The sequence below is a fragment of the Vipera ursinii genome (genome assembly GCF_947247035.1).
Source record: "Vipera ursinii genome assembly, chromosome: 2".
NCBI lineage: Eukaryota > Metazoa > Chordata > Lepidosauria > Squamata > Viperidae > Vipera > Vipera ursinii.
In genome coordinates this window covers 123,163,366-123,179,034 of record NC_139513.1, presented here as the reverse complement: position 1 = coordinate 123,179,034, position 15,669 = coordinate 123,163,366, and the positions used below count along the sequence as shown (strand labels likewise).

At 40.9% G+C, this 15,669-nt stretch overlaps 1 protein-coding gene across 1 annotated transcript; it reads right to left on the bottom strand.

The window, feature by feature from the left end:
- Positions 1 to 4,042: 4,042 nt before the first annotated feature.
- On the bottom strand, positions 4,043 to 14,940 carry WFIKKN2 (WAP, follistatin/kazal, immunoglobulin, kunitz and netrin domain containing 2). The gene is made up of 2 exons (XM_083357237.1): positions 14,550 to 14,940; positions 4,043 to 5,597 (listed from the first exon to the last, which is right to left on the bottom strand). The coding sequence occupies exons 1-2, from the start codon at positions 14,757 to 14,759 to the stop codon at positions 4,077 to 4,079; spliced, it is 1,731 nt and encodes a 576-aa protein (XP_083213363.1). The 5' UTR covers positions 14,760 to 14,940; the 3' UTR covers positions 4,043 to 4,076.
- Between the last annotated feature and the right edge of the window lie 729 nt (positions 14,941 to 15,669).

The following is a 15,669-nucleotide window of genomic DNA, read 5'->3' as shown; positions in this document are numbered from 1 at the left end:
AAAACTGGCAATCAAATGGCCTTCTTTAATTCAACTAACATATATAAGAATGAAGGTTTATTTGATGATCTAAAAGCGCTGAGATGGAAGCCTAGTTGGCAAAGGAAGAAAGCTAGAATAAGGTTGAAAAAATTGGGGTTTTGATTCATTAGAGTGGACTTTATATTGTCAATTAGAGGGTTAAAAGGAGATGTTGAGATAAGGGAAATTTTGGTTATTAGATTTAAAATAACTGGAAACTAGTTGAAAATAAGGATTTGATTTGTCTAATACTGAAAAATTAGGTCTAAAAGGGAAAAGAAAATTAATTATCATGAATATGTTTGGCTTATTGATTAACCCAGGCAATATATATATAATGGTTTTGATTTATTAAAGGGGATATTGTATTATTAAGTAGATGACTTAATATGGTGGGAAATAGATAACTTTTAGGAAATAGAATAAGATTACATTTAAATAGATAAAATATGTATTTTGGACATTATAGTTTGTTATGAAATGAGATAAGGGAAATCTTGGTTACCCAAAGTCTGAAAATTATGGATACCAAAGGTTAAATTGGAATATGGATGAGAAGTTTAAAATTATGTAAAAATTAATAACAGGATATGGATTGTTTATGAATGAATGTAATTAAGATATGTATTTTATTGAGTTGATATAATTAAAAATGTACTAGTTTGAACACGAGATAGTGAATGTTAAGGGAAAAAGAGAAAAAATATCTGATGTAACCTGAGATTTGTACTAAAGATTTTGTTATTGAATTATTGATTAACCCAGTCACCACGTTGCTTTTTAAATGCTCAAATGTAAAATTGGAAAACTAATAAAATATTATAAATAATAACAACAACAACACCCCAGATGTAACAATTGTTGATAAGGAGGACCAAAAAGTTTGAATAGTGGATGCTGCAGAACCAAGAAACAGCAGAATAGAAGAGAAAGAACTGGAGAAAATCACAAAATGCAAAGATCTGCAAATATAAGTTGAATGATTGTGACAAAAGAAAACAAAGTATCAATAATAATAGGTGCCTTGAGTGCAATCCCAAAACATCTAGAGAACCACTTGAATACCATTGGTATTGGGGGGGGGAAACCACCATTACTGAATTTCAAGAGGCAGTTTTATTTGGAACAGCTTACAACCTCCAGTGATATCTTTAATACCATCCAACAACAACATTCAGCAGTAGAGGAAGCCAGCATAGCTATTGAATTGTTTTCAGTTCCAAACCAAGTATCCTCTCCTCTGCCTCTTTCTCAGAAATAACAAAGCCCTCTAACTAAAAAAGATCAAGTAAAGCAAAGAATCACTGAGCATCTAGGACAGCACAAAAACAACAAAATAAGGTTGCATGCATTGAAGCTTGTTCCAAAGAAACAGCAAGCACAAATATTAAAAGTTGTCAATTCTGTAATATCAAATACAAACACCACTTCACTGCAAGAAAGAAATAATTAATGTACAGCATGGCTGCAATTGCAACTGAATACTTTGGATGCAAAATCAAGACAAAAGAAAAAGATGCCAAACAGTCAACCACCAAAATGGAAGATCAGGCTGGAAATAAGATCAGCAAGATAAGATTAGAAGCAAGTAAACTAGACCAGATGAAATGAAAGAGGCTGAAGAATAAGGGCAAAAAATACTTGATCAAGAAATATAGCCTAGAAACAAGAAAGATTAAATAAGCAACGGAAATAATAATGCAGCAAATAACAGCTATAGGCAAGAAAATAAGTAGATACAGTATGAAATTCAACTGCAGACTATCTTCAATTTCAAGTTTGAATCTGAGAGATTCTTACCCATCCATCAATGGAGACAGTACAATAAACCAGCCAACAAAGAAAAAAAAGAGCACTTTGGGCACAGTTATGGACAACCCAAAAAATACCCAAAGAGTATAGCTTGGCTAAAGAAGGTGGATAAGAATAAAAAAGAAGCTGAAATGAAAGAACTTGTTATAATAGTAGAAATCATGGAGAAAACGATAAGAAAGATCAAGAACTGGTCTGCATCAGATGAAGATGAACTGCATGGTTTTTGGTTGAAACATTTGACTGGTCTACATCTACTCATTGAACCTCTGGCAAAACTTATCTGATAAAGGAAAGGAAAAAGTAATGAAAACTGAAGGAATCAAGATGCCCTATGGAAATAATATCAAGAGTCTGGATGAAGAAGATCACTACAAATACTTGAGCACATCCTTCAAGCTGACAACATCAAGCACACTTGGGTTAGAAGTGAATATATTATGAGACTGAAGAAGATCATAAAGTCCAAACTCAGTGGAGGAAATATCATCAAGGCAATTAACGCTTGGGCAATTCCAGCCATTAGAAATATAGGTGGAATAATGGAATGGGCTCAAGCAGTATTAGAAACCCTGGATAAGAAGACTAGAAAAATAATGATAATGAATCTAGCCCATCAACACAGCAACATTGACAGACTCTTTTTACCAAGGAGTATAGTTGGGCATGGAATGTAGCAACTATAGCAGACAGTTGAAAAAGAAAGAAAGGTCATTGGAAGAATATCTGAAGGACAGTGAGGTAGATGCACTGAAGTTGGTACTCCATAAAGACTTACTGAATATCAAAGAGGCCAAACTGACAAGAAAGACTAAATGAAGAACAGAAAAGAGACATGGCAAGGCAAAGTATTACATGATCAGTATACAAAAACAAACCTAACAGGCAAAGCAGATAACAAGTTGTGACAAGAGACTGAAGAGCTAAATTCTGGCTGCACAAGACTAAGCCTTAAGAACAAATGCATAAGAAGCCAGAATTGAGAAGACAGCAACAGAAAGCAAAGACCACCTCTGCAAAGAAGCTGAAGAAACCGTGGACCACCTATTCAGCTGCTGCAAGAAGATCACACAGACTGGCTACAAACAACAGCATGACAAAGTACAATAATGCTGCATTGGAATATCTGCAAGAAATACCACTTGCTCACAAACGTGAAATGATGGGGGGGGCACAAAAAAGATAAAATAATAGAAAATGAAGAAACTAAAGTGCTTTGGGACTTCAGTATTTGAACAGACAGCTACTTGACACATAATGCCCAATTGTCAGCAAGAAAGACAAAAAAGACTGGCCAGTGGGCATTGGAGACAGCAGAATACAAAGGAAAGAACTGGAAAAGTTCAATGACAGGGATGAGGATGCATAATGTTATTTTCTATTTTATTCTGGATTTTTATAGAGAGAGAAACTTGCTAAGACTATTTGAAGCTTCACCATAGTTTTCCTTAATTCCCAGCTAAAAGTAGCACAAAATCACAACTGAGCAGAGGTTGGAAGGGGTTTGGAGAGCTGAGAAACTAATGCTGCTCTTCAGTGCAGTGAAAAATGTTTAATACTTAATGTGGTGCACAATGTCTTATTTGGGTAAGATAGTGCAGTGAGATCATAATATGTAGTTTTGCTTCCAGGTTCATCATCTGATAGAACAGGTCATTTGGAATGTGACTAGATGGACACACTGTATAAAAAAATCTGCTACACAAATGTCTACTAAAGATGAAGTCCCTGCCTCGAAATCATTTCCAGTCAAACAGATGCAGCCATAGATTGGTATAACAGCTATAATTATTGTGATTATAGGTAATAATTTACATATTCTTTTGCAATATACTAAAGAGTGTGATGTATTTCAGATGCCTTTCACAAACTTCTCTATATTCCAAATACGAACTATTAGGGTAAGAGTTTGCATGTTTTAGCTCTGGACAAATGCTGCAAAATTGTTTTTTTTTATACAATGAAAATTGCATTGTTGAGAAGCGATAAACACCAGATGGCACTTCTAGAGGGATAGATAGGTCGAAATCTAAATATTAATTGCTGTTTGCTGCTATTTTAAAATACTTGTTAAAAAAAAACAACAGCTCTCTTTCTGCTACATGCCATTCATTCCTTCATATGGGATACATAACCTATATCAGCAAACAGGAGTTACACAAGGGTGTTCAGGGTAAACCTATCATTTGTTAGCACTATATAATGCACAAATCAGGAAAAGCCAGCAAGCTACTCTCGGGGCATTAGTGCAGTCCTAAGAACTCTTTTAATAGCTCACAGGTTTTCTTGTGGATGACCTCACGAAGTTTTCGAATGCGTCGGACACTTGAGGCCCCAACAAAACTATCTGGCTGTAAAACAGCCATTCCATTGTAGACCTCACCCATGATGATGAGCTGGCCTTCCGTTGCTGTAATGTTGGGGCAGGGACAGCTCCAGTTCATGTTTAACAAGGTGATCTCTAAAGGCTCCTTTCCCAGGAACTGAAGCCCCATTTTATCATCCTTCAGAATCTCCTCCACCGTCACCAGGGCATGGCCAGACTCTTGGTCCTCTGTCAGCTCCATGACATGGCCAAGAATCACAAAATCGCTTTTGCAGAAGCTGGTCACCAGCTTTTGCCGGGGTTTGCAAGCCTTGCAAACTTTACAGAGTCTATCCAGAGGGAAAGGACACAATTCTTCACAGGCCTCTCGGCTTTCAAAATTATTCTCGTTGCCTCCGCAACCTCCATAAATGAAAGACTGGCACTGTTTTGTCAAGCTGTTGTATGCCCACCGGGGCTCATAGGCTTTGCAGTGGCCTTGCAGGGCTGGCAAACTGCAGATGTTGATGGGGCCGTTCATGCATGTCAACATACAGCTCTCGTAGGTCTCAAAATGATTGAGATTGCTATTACAGTTCCCATAAATGAAAGTAAAGCAGTTGTTTTTCTTTGCATCATAATACCATCTGGTTTGCTCTTCTCCACAGTCTTCACTGTCAGGTTGCTTCAGGCACTCGTTGGTTGGGAAGTGAGTTTTATTCTGCACTGTTTCTGGAGAAGTAGCTTCTCCCTGGAGGACCGACAGTGGGAAATCTACCCTTAAAGCACCACCAAGGTTTTTGGCTGTGCAGGTGTAAATTCCTGCATCTTGTAGTTGCGTGTTATAGATTACCAGCTGGGCAATATTGGTGACAACGATATTTCCTTGGACATGGTTAGGCCTCATAATTATTTTCTCTTTATTCTCAGTCTCCTTCTCCCAAGTGATTTCTGGTTTAGGTCGACCGGTGACATCACAATGAAAGCTTACAGTCTCTCCTACGTAGACAGACTGATGGGTTGGGTTGTTGACTAAAACAGGCGCGAGGATGTCTATAATGGTAGTCTCCAAGTAAGCAGTTGTGGGTGGAGCAGTAGTCTCTGCTGGGACAGGGCTGGTATTTGGCCAGGTGAGATGATAGCGACAAGTCACTACATTGAGGGTGATGCCTTTAGTACACGCTTCTGCGTCCATGTAACACTTGTTGTAATAGGTGAGGCCATCAGATGCACATGTAAAACTCGGCTCCTTTTCACACCTGTCTTTGCATTTGCAGACTGGCTGCCCATCCCAGATGTCACACTCTGAACCTTGCTGGATGCACATGAATCGGTCACACGTGGCTTCTTTGGGCATCCCGACCGGTCCTTTCTTCCCTCTCACATCCATGTACCGGGCTGCAACACAACTTCGTGTTCCACAAACGTTAGGGCAACATTTCTCAAAAGTCTCACACTCCTAAGGCAAAAACAAAAACAAAAAAACCCACATGTGATAAAGTGTTTGTGGATAAATAGGGATTCTCATCAAGTCAGGAACTCTGTTAATGTCAGAGATCTCACTTTTGTGAAAGATAAGCATCACCCTACTTTTGCCGGTATGGCCGTGATATTTGAAAGGGCAACTTTTATTTCATAATAACAGATAGTCAATGTGTGTGCTTTAGCATGGTTTGTTAAAATTCCCCAAGGGATATCTGGGCTGTTTGATCTTTGGAGTTAGAACATCACAAATCAAAGTGGATTTTGTCCCAGTAAGCTCTATTCCAGTGTTTCTCAACATTGCAATTTTAAGATGTCTGGATCTCAACTCCCTGAATTCCCCATACTGGCTGGGATATTCTGGGTGTTAAAGTCCAGACACATAAAGTTGCTAAAGTTGAGAAACACTGTTCTAGCCTATGGACAGAAGGCAGTACAGGAACTTCTATATTTGAAGAGGTAGAAGGCTGGCAGGGATGGTTACGGCTCTTTCTTCTTTATAGAAATCTCCATCCACCCTAGAGCTAACAGGAAGCAATATCATCATGACATTTGCTGTCCCCATAACTCATCTCTATCTTTCTGTTGTCTCCATCCCCAGCCACCACCAGTCACAGCAATCACCTGACATCCCTCCAAGACCATGGGTGTCGAAGACAGATTTACACCCCATGAGGCCTCCTGTAGATGGTGCCAGATTAAGGTGACAAATGCACATTTAATTTTGCTGTAGCAAGGGCAGCTCAAGCCTATCCTCCCGCTGGAGGATTGCAGAAGAGATGAAGGCAGCACTATGAAGGATGTAGCAGAGAAAGGGACAGTCAGGGCCAAAATGGGTTGTGTGGATGGAGAAAGCTCCTATGTGCAATTTACACTGGTGTTTTTTTTTCTCTAATGGGTGCAAGAACTACAAAAATTGTAAGACTTTCTTTGCCTACATCTCCCTGATCATTAGAGCTAGATGAAATGCAATTACACTGAAATGACAAATGGAAATAATTGATGACCATTTTGTCTGTTCTTTAGTCATGCACACAACTTTGTTCTGTACCAGCCTGCTACCGACTTGCAGAAAAGGCAACCCCTTTATAAACGGCAAGAGGCTGGAATGACGTCTGCCAAATTTATTACTACAAAAAACAAACAAGACACGTACCAAGATACAGGAGCTTTGAAACACTATCTGAGTGGTTGCTTTCAGCAAACCAGCCCTCCCCAAACATTCCCTTTATAAAGAGTTCAGGGCGTGGCCTCTCTCTGCCTCCTTCCGAGAAGCCCCACAGCCTTCCTCTGTTTACTCCTACTTGACTGTCTCCTGCGTGGGGCGTCCTTTGGGTCATCTTCATCCACACTGTCAGGCTCACACAGCTGGGTCTCCATGGTGACCAAGTGGGAGGGGCCTGCCTGAGGGCTATCATCAGCAAGATCTTCAACCCCCTCAGCAAGGTCTTCAAGACCCCCCTCCTCCTCTGATTCGTCCGACCCAACTGCCGAACCCACAGGCTGACCCTGAATCACAACAAACTTCTTGTAATGTTGATTTGATATTTAAGAGTTGGCTGGTGGCTGCATTCTAGAACAAGCAGAGAAACATTTGAATTCTTACTTGGAAGGTAAAGGGAGATACCATGGTCGTGAATAATGTTTTGTATTTGTGATAAATTGGTTGAGTAACTTCACTAAAGTTTCTATATGCACCCATCCACACTTACCGAAGAATAAATGCCATTGAAATTGATGATACTTGTTTCTGAGTAATAGAAATAGAACTGACCTACATGTTTTGTTTTCCTTGGCTATAGAACAAAGAAGCTGAGAAAAACAATTCATAGAAAGCCCCCAAAGCACTTTCTGTTCTCTTAAAAAAAAGTATAACAAAGACTAAAATATCAGCACAGACATCAGGTAAAAACCACAGTTATGCCACATGTATAATGACATAATCACACAAATGATGTGGTTTGCCACAAATGACCTAATGTGTGTTATTTGTGCAGTGACATCATATGATGTCAATTGCCCCTCTCTCTCCAACTTGTCACTTGTGGGTTGCCATGAATATTAGTATTCCTTATAAGGCAGATGACTTGTTTCAGTCAGCAATGCAATAGGATCATCCCTACTGTCCAAATAAATACATCCTTTACAATATATCATATTTTAAATGTTGTATCTCAAAAATGTAGCTGATAACGTAAGAATTCCTGTTATCTTTCAGGGAGGCCTCAATTGATATTTAAAGAATTACTTGTTAGCTGATAGCACGTTTCCCTTTGTTAGGTATATGACACAGATATGTAATTATTTTCAAGTATATAATATCTCTTCCATTTAAGACCACAACATTCCAAATGACATCTACAAATAAGTAGCTACAGGTATTCCTCAACTTACAACAGTTCGTTCAAAGTTACAGCGCACTGAAAAAAGTGACTTATGATCGTTTCTCACGGTTGTGACCTTTACAGCATCCCCACAATCATGTGACCAAAATTAAAATGCTCGGCAACTGGTGCTTCTTTATGACTGTTGCTGTGTCCCCGGGTCATGCCTATAAAACCTGGATCATTTTATCTGCTGCTCTTGCAACATATGTTATTATTGAAATGCTTTTTAATTCATTTTCTAGAAACCTTAGCAAAAGTTAATCTTGTCCATTGGTGGAGGTTTCCCTACAAAAATTAATATTTTTTAACTTTCTCACAAGTAAAGTTAATAGGGGAAGCCAGATTCACTTAACAACCAGGTTACTGACTTAACAACTATAGTGATTCACTTAACAACGGGGGCAAGAAAGGTCAAAAATAGGGTAAAAACTCACTTAACAAATGCCTCGCTTAACAACAGAAATTTTGAGCTCAGTTGTGATCATAAGTTGAGGACTACCTGTACTGACATCTTCCCTTCAGAAGCCTGCCCTCTTCCTTCAACACTGCAGAACTACCTAGTAGCCATCATGAAGAAGATGAAGACACTTTCCAGAGTCTGGACTAGTTTGTCCTATGTGATGCTGATTCAAAATATGGCAGAGTTTAGAACAATCATGTTCATCAATCCTGTAGAGGCTTCCTCTGAAGAAAGTTGAGATGAGTGAAAATGTTATGGGATTCATTTTTATAGGAACTGATGAAAATTTGCAAATTTATTCAGTGTGGGAGGGCAAGACTTAGATTCTAAACCGTCCAATTGTAGGGGGGTGGGACCAGAATAGGGAGATATAGCCATCCCTACATGTAGCCTTACAACAACAACGGGGATAGTTCTAGGAAAGTGTGGAATACTGTGGAATTGCAAAACGAGAGTTTGTTAAAAAAAATAATCAAGAGGCAAAGACAGAGGGGTGGGGAAGGGTCAGGGAAAAAGCACCTCGGTATTGACTGAGAAGATCCAAATAATCAAAAAGTCCTTTTGGATAGCTGGAAAACTGATTCAGGAATGAATGTTCAGACAGTGGCTCATAAGTTTCTGATGTCCAGAATACTTCTGGAGCCACCTTGGCTTTGGGGGGATAGGAATCAGATGTTGGTGAGCAGTGGTGGGATTCAAATATGTGAACAGCCGGTTCTCTGTGTGGATGCCACTTCCGGAAGTCCATTCTGGGCCTGGGCAACCAAGTAATGCAAACCAGCTGAATCCCACCACTGGTGGTGATGTTCCAAAGAGCTTTCAAATAACTTCGTGTATTGTACCAACCGTGATTCGCCTTGGAGAAAGCAAGTCACACCATGTGCTGCTCACATCTTTACAGCTTCTTCAACATGCTCAATGCTTTTGAAGCATATCCAGACCAAAAAATAAATCAGTCATCAGTCTGAATGGTCTACAGCAGGGGTGTCAAACTCAATTTCACTGAGGGCCACATCATCATTGCGGTTGCCCTCAGGGGGCCAGGTGGGTGTGGCCAGGGTGGGCGTGGCCTACTGGGTGGGCGTGGCTAGAGTGCGTATGGCCTACTGGGTGGGCGTGGCCAGCTCTACATGGTTCGCATCAAGGGTGCCTATGGGAGCCTGGGCAGGAGTGGGAGAGATCTGAGGGTCTCTGGCAGAAGGAGGGTCTCTGGGCCAGGGCCAAGGCAGTGGGGGCCTTTACCTCACTGTTTCCAGGATGGCTTCGTGGGCCGCATGAAACCATGGGCCGGATCAGGCCCCCGGGCCTTGTGTTTGACATGTCTGGTCTACAGAATATAATTAGCCACATTGAATAAAATGTTTTATTCAGAAATCCAATTCAAGCTACTCTTTAAACCATAAATAGTTTGGGATCTCACTGTCTGAATGAATATTAACTTCCTTATTGTAGTTAGTCCCCAACTTACAACAGTTAATTTAGTGACCGTTCAAAGTTATAAAGGCACTGGAAAAAGTGACGTGACCATTTTTCACACTTAAGACTGTTGCTGCAACCCCATGGTGACATCATCAACATTCAGACTCTTTGCAACTGACTTATATTTATGACGGTCGCAGTGTCCCGGGGTCATGTGATCCCCTTTTTCAACCTTCTTACAAGCAAGGTCAATGGGGAAGCCAGATTTGCTTAACAACCATATTACTAAGTTACCAACTGCAGTGATTCACTTAACAACTGTGGGAAGAAAGGTCATAAGATGGGGCAAGATGCACTTAACAACTGTCTTGCTTAGCAACAGAAACTTTGGGCTTGATTGTGGTCGAAAGTCAAGGACTACCTGTATTTTGCCCACCCTTCGAAATTGCTAGGAGGAGATTCTATTCCATGTCCCGCCACCCTCTAAAGATCAGCAGATCACATAGGTCTTCTCTGTAGACCTAAACTATGGATCAACTTCCCTCCCTTTTGTTAACTAACTAATCTTTTCCTTTGACTTGGATCACAAAAGCTAAAGCTTGCAGTTGTGACATCTCTATCTGCAACACTCTTTTCATGTGCCATTGCTGCTTTCTATTTGCTATGTGTGCATGCCTTTTACTTAACTGTCAATGGACATCTGACCAGTAGTGGGATTCAGCTAGTTCGCATCACTTCGGCAGAACCGGTAGCTAATTTTTTGTGGCCCACATCCAGAATGGACTCCTGGAATCGGCATCCACACGGAGAACTGGTTGTTCGCATATTTGAATCCCAACACTGCATCTGACTAAAAGGCAGAATAGCAATGCTGAACAGTATTCAAATATCTGAATTGTTCTGTAGTTGGATGTTAAGTTGTTCTTCAGTTGGATGTTAAAAGAATCTGACCTCATTCTCAGGAATCTGCGAAGGCAGCGCACATGTTTTACATGCATAAAGTGCCAGGTTGAACTTTTACCTTATTCAAATAGCTTTGAAAAGACCCTGGAAGGACACACTGAACAGTGCTAGTAGTCCATAAATGTACCAGCCAAAATACGCCAACCTTGAAATTAAAAGCCACTTCTTAGCTCCTGTTCTGGATGTTTTCTGCAGAACCCCAATTTCATCTTGGTAGAGGAGACCACGGCACAATTTCTATCAAGTTTTCAAAATGCACCAAAAGTAATGCATGTACAATTCAGAAATTTAGAAATTACATTCCATTGAAATACATAAGACAAACCTGCATTTCTGCGCCTTTATAGAAAACTGGGTTTGCATTCATTTTGATACATTTTATCAAAGGTTCCAAACTACACTTTACTCTCGGATAATGTGCACTGGTTTTGATGGAGCAGAATTCAGCCTTCTGCAAATTGGAACAAACCCCCTCCCCCAATGTATTGAATATAATTCTCATGACACCCAGTAGGAATAATGAGAGACATAACGTCATAAAAAGTTACTTTCTACTATTGGTTCACCTAGCATAGACTATACTAGAAGTTGTCTGTGAAATCTGGATGAGGACTAGAATATAGCAGTTAATTCCTGTTTTTCTTTGCTGCTGTCCAATTGTTATCTGGATTCTCGCAGACCAGAACCAGTTGCCTGTTTTAGCTGATTTATTTTATTTTTGATTTATTTTATTTTTTTATTTTAATTCCATTTATATCCCGCCCTTCTCCGAAGACTCAGGGCGGCTTACAAGCTTAGCAGTAGCCTTCATTCTATGTATATGCCTGCTTATTAGGGCTTTCACACACACACCCCAAGCGGCATTATTACAAAGTCAGCTTAATTGCCCCCAACAACCCGATAAAAGATCTTTATGGTTTTTCTGGTTCTATCTGGAGATTCCAATGATTATACCTAGAACCATCAGTAAATTATCTCTTAGCGCAGGGGTTCCCAACCGGGGGTACTTTCACCCCCTGGGGGTGCGAGATGATATTCCAGGGGGTGTGAAGGGTTTTCAAAATTATAGTGTATATGCCTAATTCGTTGCTGTTATTTCAAAATTTTGTAAGGGGCGTGAGAATATATCAGAAGCGTTCTAGGGGTGTGGGGTATAGAAAAGGTTGGGAGCTGCTGTCTTAACATATCCGAAAGACATTCAAGTTTCTAAAGAAGTCTTGATGGTGCATTTATTCTGTTTCTTTATTACCTAACTGGGTTTTAATAAATAGTTTGCGGTCAGCAAATTACTTAAAAAAGAAGCTCGTAATGAACTAAAAGAAAAGTACATAGCTATGAATATATTTATGTGTTGCTTGTAGCTAATGGGAATCTGGTTCATCGATCAAAAGGTGTACTATATGATTTGAAAGGAGGAAAACAGCAGGGCCTGCAACAAGCATGGTCACCCTAGTGAATGTCTGGATGCAGCTTTTGCATTATGCACTGCTTTATTGGTTTTTTTCAGTATCTCAATTAATCCCTTGAGATTGCATCCAAAAATAGGCTCAACTTACTGCTTGACAGCTTGATCGTTAGTACCTAAATGATCATGGCCCAGCTCAGCAGGTATAAGGCTTGTTGAGTCACAACTAAATCTAGATCTTCCCTGCTCATAAAAGGAAATGTCTTTAGGAACACCCCTTGATTTCAGCGTACTAGAAAATACTCAGGAGATTCCTCACCTAGCCTAACTTTGTGGAAAGCTTGTGGCATCTCCCTAGCTTGTCTGGCTGGGTATAACTTGACTCCTCCCTTCCTCCACCATTCTGCCATCTGTTTTGTGGCTTTTCTGTTGATATCTGATCATGGAGTCATTTTGCAAAAAGTGGTTTCAGCTGACATAAGTGATGTGTATCTAGCGTCAGGTTGGGAAAGCGGTGGGTGGTAGCCAAGGCAAGTCAACCAAACACAGAAGAGTCACATGTTCATTCTTACTTTGTCCAGCTGGTCCACTGTCTAGTTAAGCAATGCCCTTCATCAGAAGAACAAAGCAAAACAAATGAGTAAAAGAAGCCACAACTTGCTTATCTGCAAGAGACATTTGCATTAATAGGCTGAGAATTTGATCCTGGGTTCCACTGGGTTCCAACCTCAAATACTGGGGTGAGATGTCGATGCTCTTATTATCCTTTATAATCAGACCTTCCAGAAATGCAGAGGACATGACATGACACTGTAATGCTTGATTTAGACTTTTAGAATTCAGTGTTTTTCCCCACATCAGTGCCTTTGAAGTCAGTGTATATACCCTGAAGTTGCAACAATCTTCTTTTCTTCCTGGAAAGGCAACTTAGTTCTGTGTTTTCTTGGTTCAGCTATAAATCAATACTCCTTAATTGATTAGAACACATCCTTGGTCATTCACTTGTAAAGGGTCCCCCTTTGGATCTATACCTTCCTTACCCATTGCCATATTGCACTGAGTTATAATTGTTCACCCTGCACCAATATTTGTTTGCCACTTGCCTACCAAGTAGGCTGTTATGTATTAAGCTTTATTGCAACACCTAAAGCTGTGTATAAGAGTCACCACCAGGAGGCGTTGAACTGTAACTGTTTTGGCGGGAAGCATTTCGGCGGGAAACAGAGGTTCAAACCAATTGGTTGGTTGAGTACCTGGCCAGGTACTGGCCAGGTATATATAAGAGTGCAGGTAGCCCCTATTCCCCAGTACAGTCCCTTCCACCTAATAAAGAGCTGCTATGCTGTACTCATCATCTCGGCGTCCTTCCTGCTCTCCAGGACCCACTACACAACTTAGGCCATGCCTACTTTTAGCACTGAATCAGCCCTACACATCAGGAGTGGCATCAGGAGTCTTCTCCAAGAGCTATTCGCCAATGACAGCAAACTCTATTCTTTTGGACTGGTCCAGGAGGCAGAGAGAGCACAAAGGAGTATGGAGAGATGAAGTTGACCTAGCAAAGCCAACTTCTCAAGAAGCAGTATTTCACCTACCATGTCAAGTACATTTGCCTCTGGAATCATCATTCAACAGCACATGCCAAGCTGTCATGCCCTGGGAGACAATGCACATTGCTGTCTCCTGGAAGAAACCCACAAATCTCAAAGCAGTAAACACTGATTGACTGGCTATTTCAAGAGCTCTGAGGCAGCAGGGGCTGGAGTGTGTGTGTGTGGGGGGGGCATCTTGGAAGATTGAGGCAATTAAAATGGGCACAGAGGGGAAGCTCCGCAGCACAGAGAGACCGGCATGCAAAGCCCCATGCTAAGAACTTCACTTGGCACTGGCTGGTTTTTCTCCCTTGATCATCCTGCCCTTGCAGTGATTAAAGAAGACCTTTCGTGATGTTGCTCCAGATGAAATTCAAAGGACTGATTCATGCATGAGTTTGCAACCACAGCAAGCTGGTGACCCTTGCCTTGGTCCCAGCAGGATCATTGGATCTGGGTGTGAGCTACAAGATCAGAAGTCCTTGCAGGTTTCAAATCCTTCTCCCTTCTCCCTAGCAAGTTCTACTTTGCTCCTGACGTCCTTTTTCTCCTACTGACTATTGCTCTTCTGTTCCCAGAAAAACACCCACCCAGCCTCTTCTTGCTACAATAAACAGAGGCAACCGCCCAGCACAAGCAGTTGGTATCTATTTATAAGTGACTTTCAGCGTTAAGAAGAGGAGAGAGAAAGGGCATCACTCACCAGGTCGGCATCACACTCTCTCCCACAGGTACTCTGTGCGTCAACCCAGAGATTGGGATTCATATCATTTGGACATATCCCAGCATGAGAATATCGGATTGGAGGCAAAGCTGAGCTTTTGAGCAGGAGCTGCAGAAGCAACACGATAAGACGGTCCCAGGACAACATCCATATCCATATCCATCGCATGAAGAGTTTGAAAAAGGACATCTTGGGGTTCACTCCGGAGAAAATACTGACAAATTGACTGGGATCTGGGTGTGGCTGGCTTGACTTGGAAAAAAGAAAGAGCGAGCTGAAACAATGGAAGAAACTACACCTGTTTTCTCGGTGTCCTTCCTACCTTGCTCAGTGGTGCAATCTGATCTGGACCTTGTTGGATTCAAAGTCTTGGGAAGTCGCCCCCTTATTTTAAGCGAAAGGCTCTTAGTCCAAGTCAGAGTTAGCTGTATTTATACCCTGCCGCTCTACAACAACTTGGGAAAAAGTAAACTCTATTTCTGTGACAGGCACACGCTTCTTATGTCCTGGTGGCAGTCGTACAGATTTGTTACAAGGAGAGAGAGAGAGAGAGAGAGAGAAAAAAAAAGCTGGAAAGATTTTTAAAGGCTGGAACAGCTACGGTGGGACCCCTGCATGTTTCTGAATGGAAGGAGGCCTTCTTAACCCCTTTAGGCCTAAAGTACTTCCCTATGCAAGAATGGCATTTGCTTCTGAAAGACTGCTTGTCTAGATAATATGAACCTACAGTCCGAGGGATTTCCCTATGCCAAGGGAATATATACGGTTAACCGTTCATTTTAAAAGGGGCAGCTTAGCGGGATTGAAGCAATTAAAGCTGGGGGAAAAAATAACTTTAATAGAAATAAAAGAAACATGGAGGGAGAGGAAGAGAAATAACAAGTTTTAAATGGAGATCAGGAGGGCAACATGTCTTTACAAACGACCCCCCACCACCACCACAAGTCTCTCATCTGCTTTATTTGTCTCTTTTTTTCCCCCAAGTTTCTTTTTTGCTGCACTCCAACCCCACCATGGGAAATTTTAAAAAATTCCTTCACAGTTCATGAACATGAGACCCCTATTGTACGACTTTTTGCTGACCTCTTTAAGGAAAAAA

Excerpts from the sequence above, each read along its gene's own strand:
- WFIKKN2 (XM_083357237.1), bottom strand. The coding sequence starts at position 14,759 with ATGTCCTTTTTCAAACTCTTCATGCGATGGATATGGATATGGATGTTG. Across the intron at positions 5,598-14,549 it reads GAGAGTGTGATGCCGACCTG|GAGTGTGAGACTTTTGAGAA; the intron begins GTGAGTGATGCC and ends TTTTTGCCTTAG.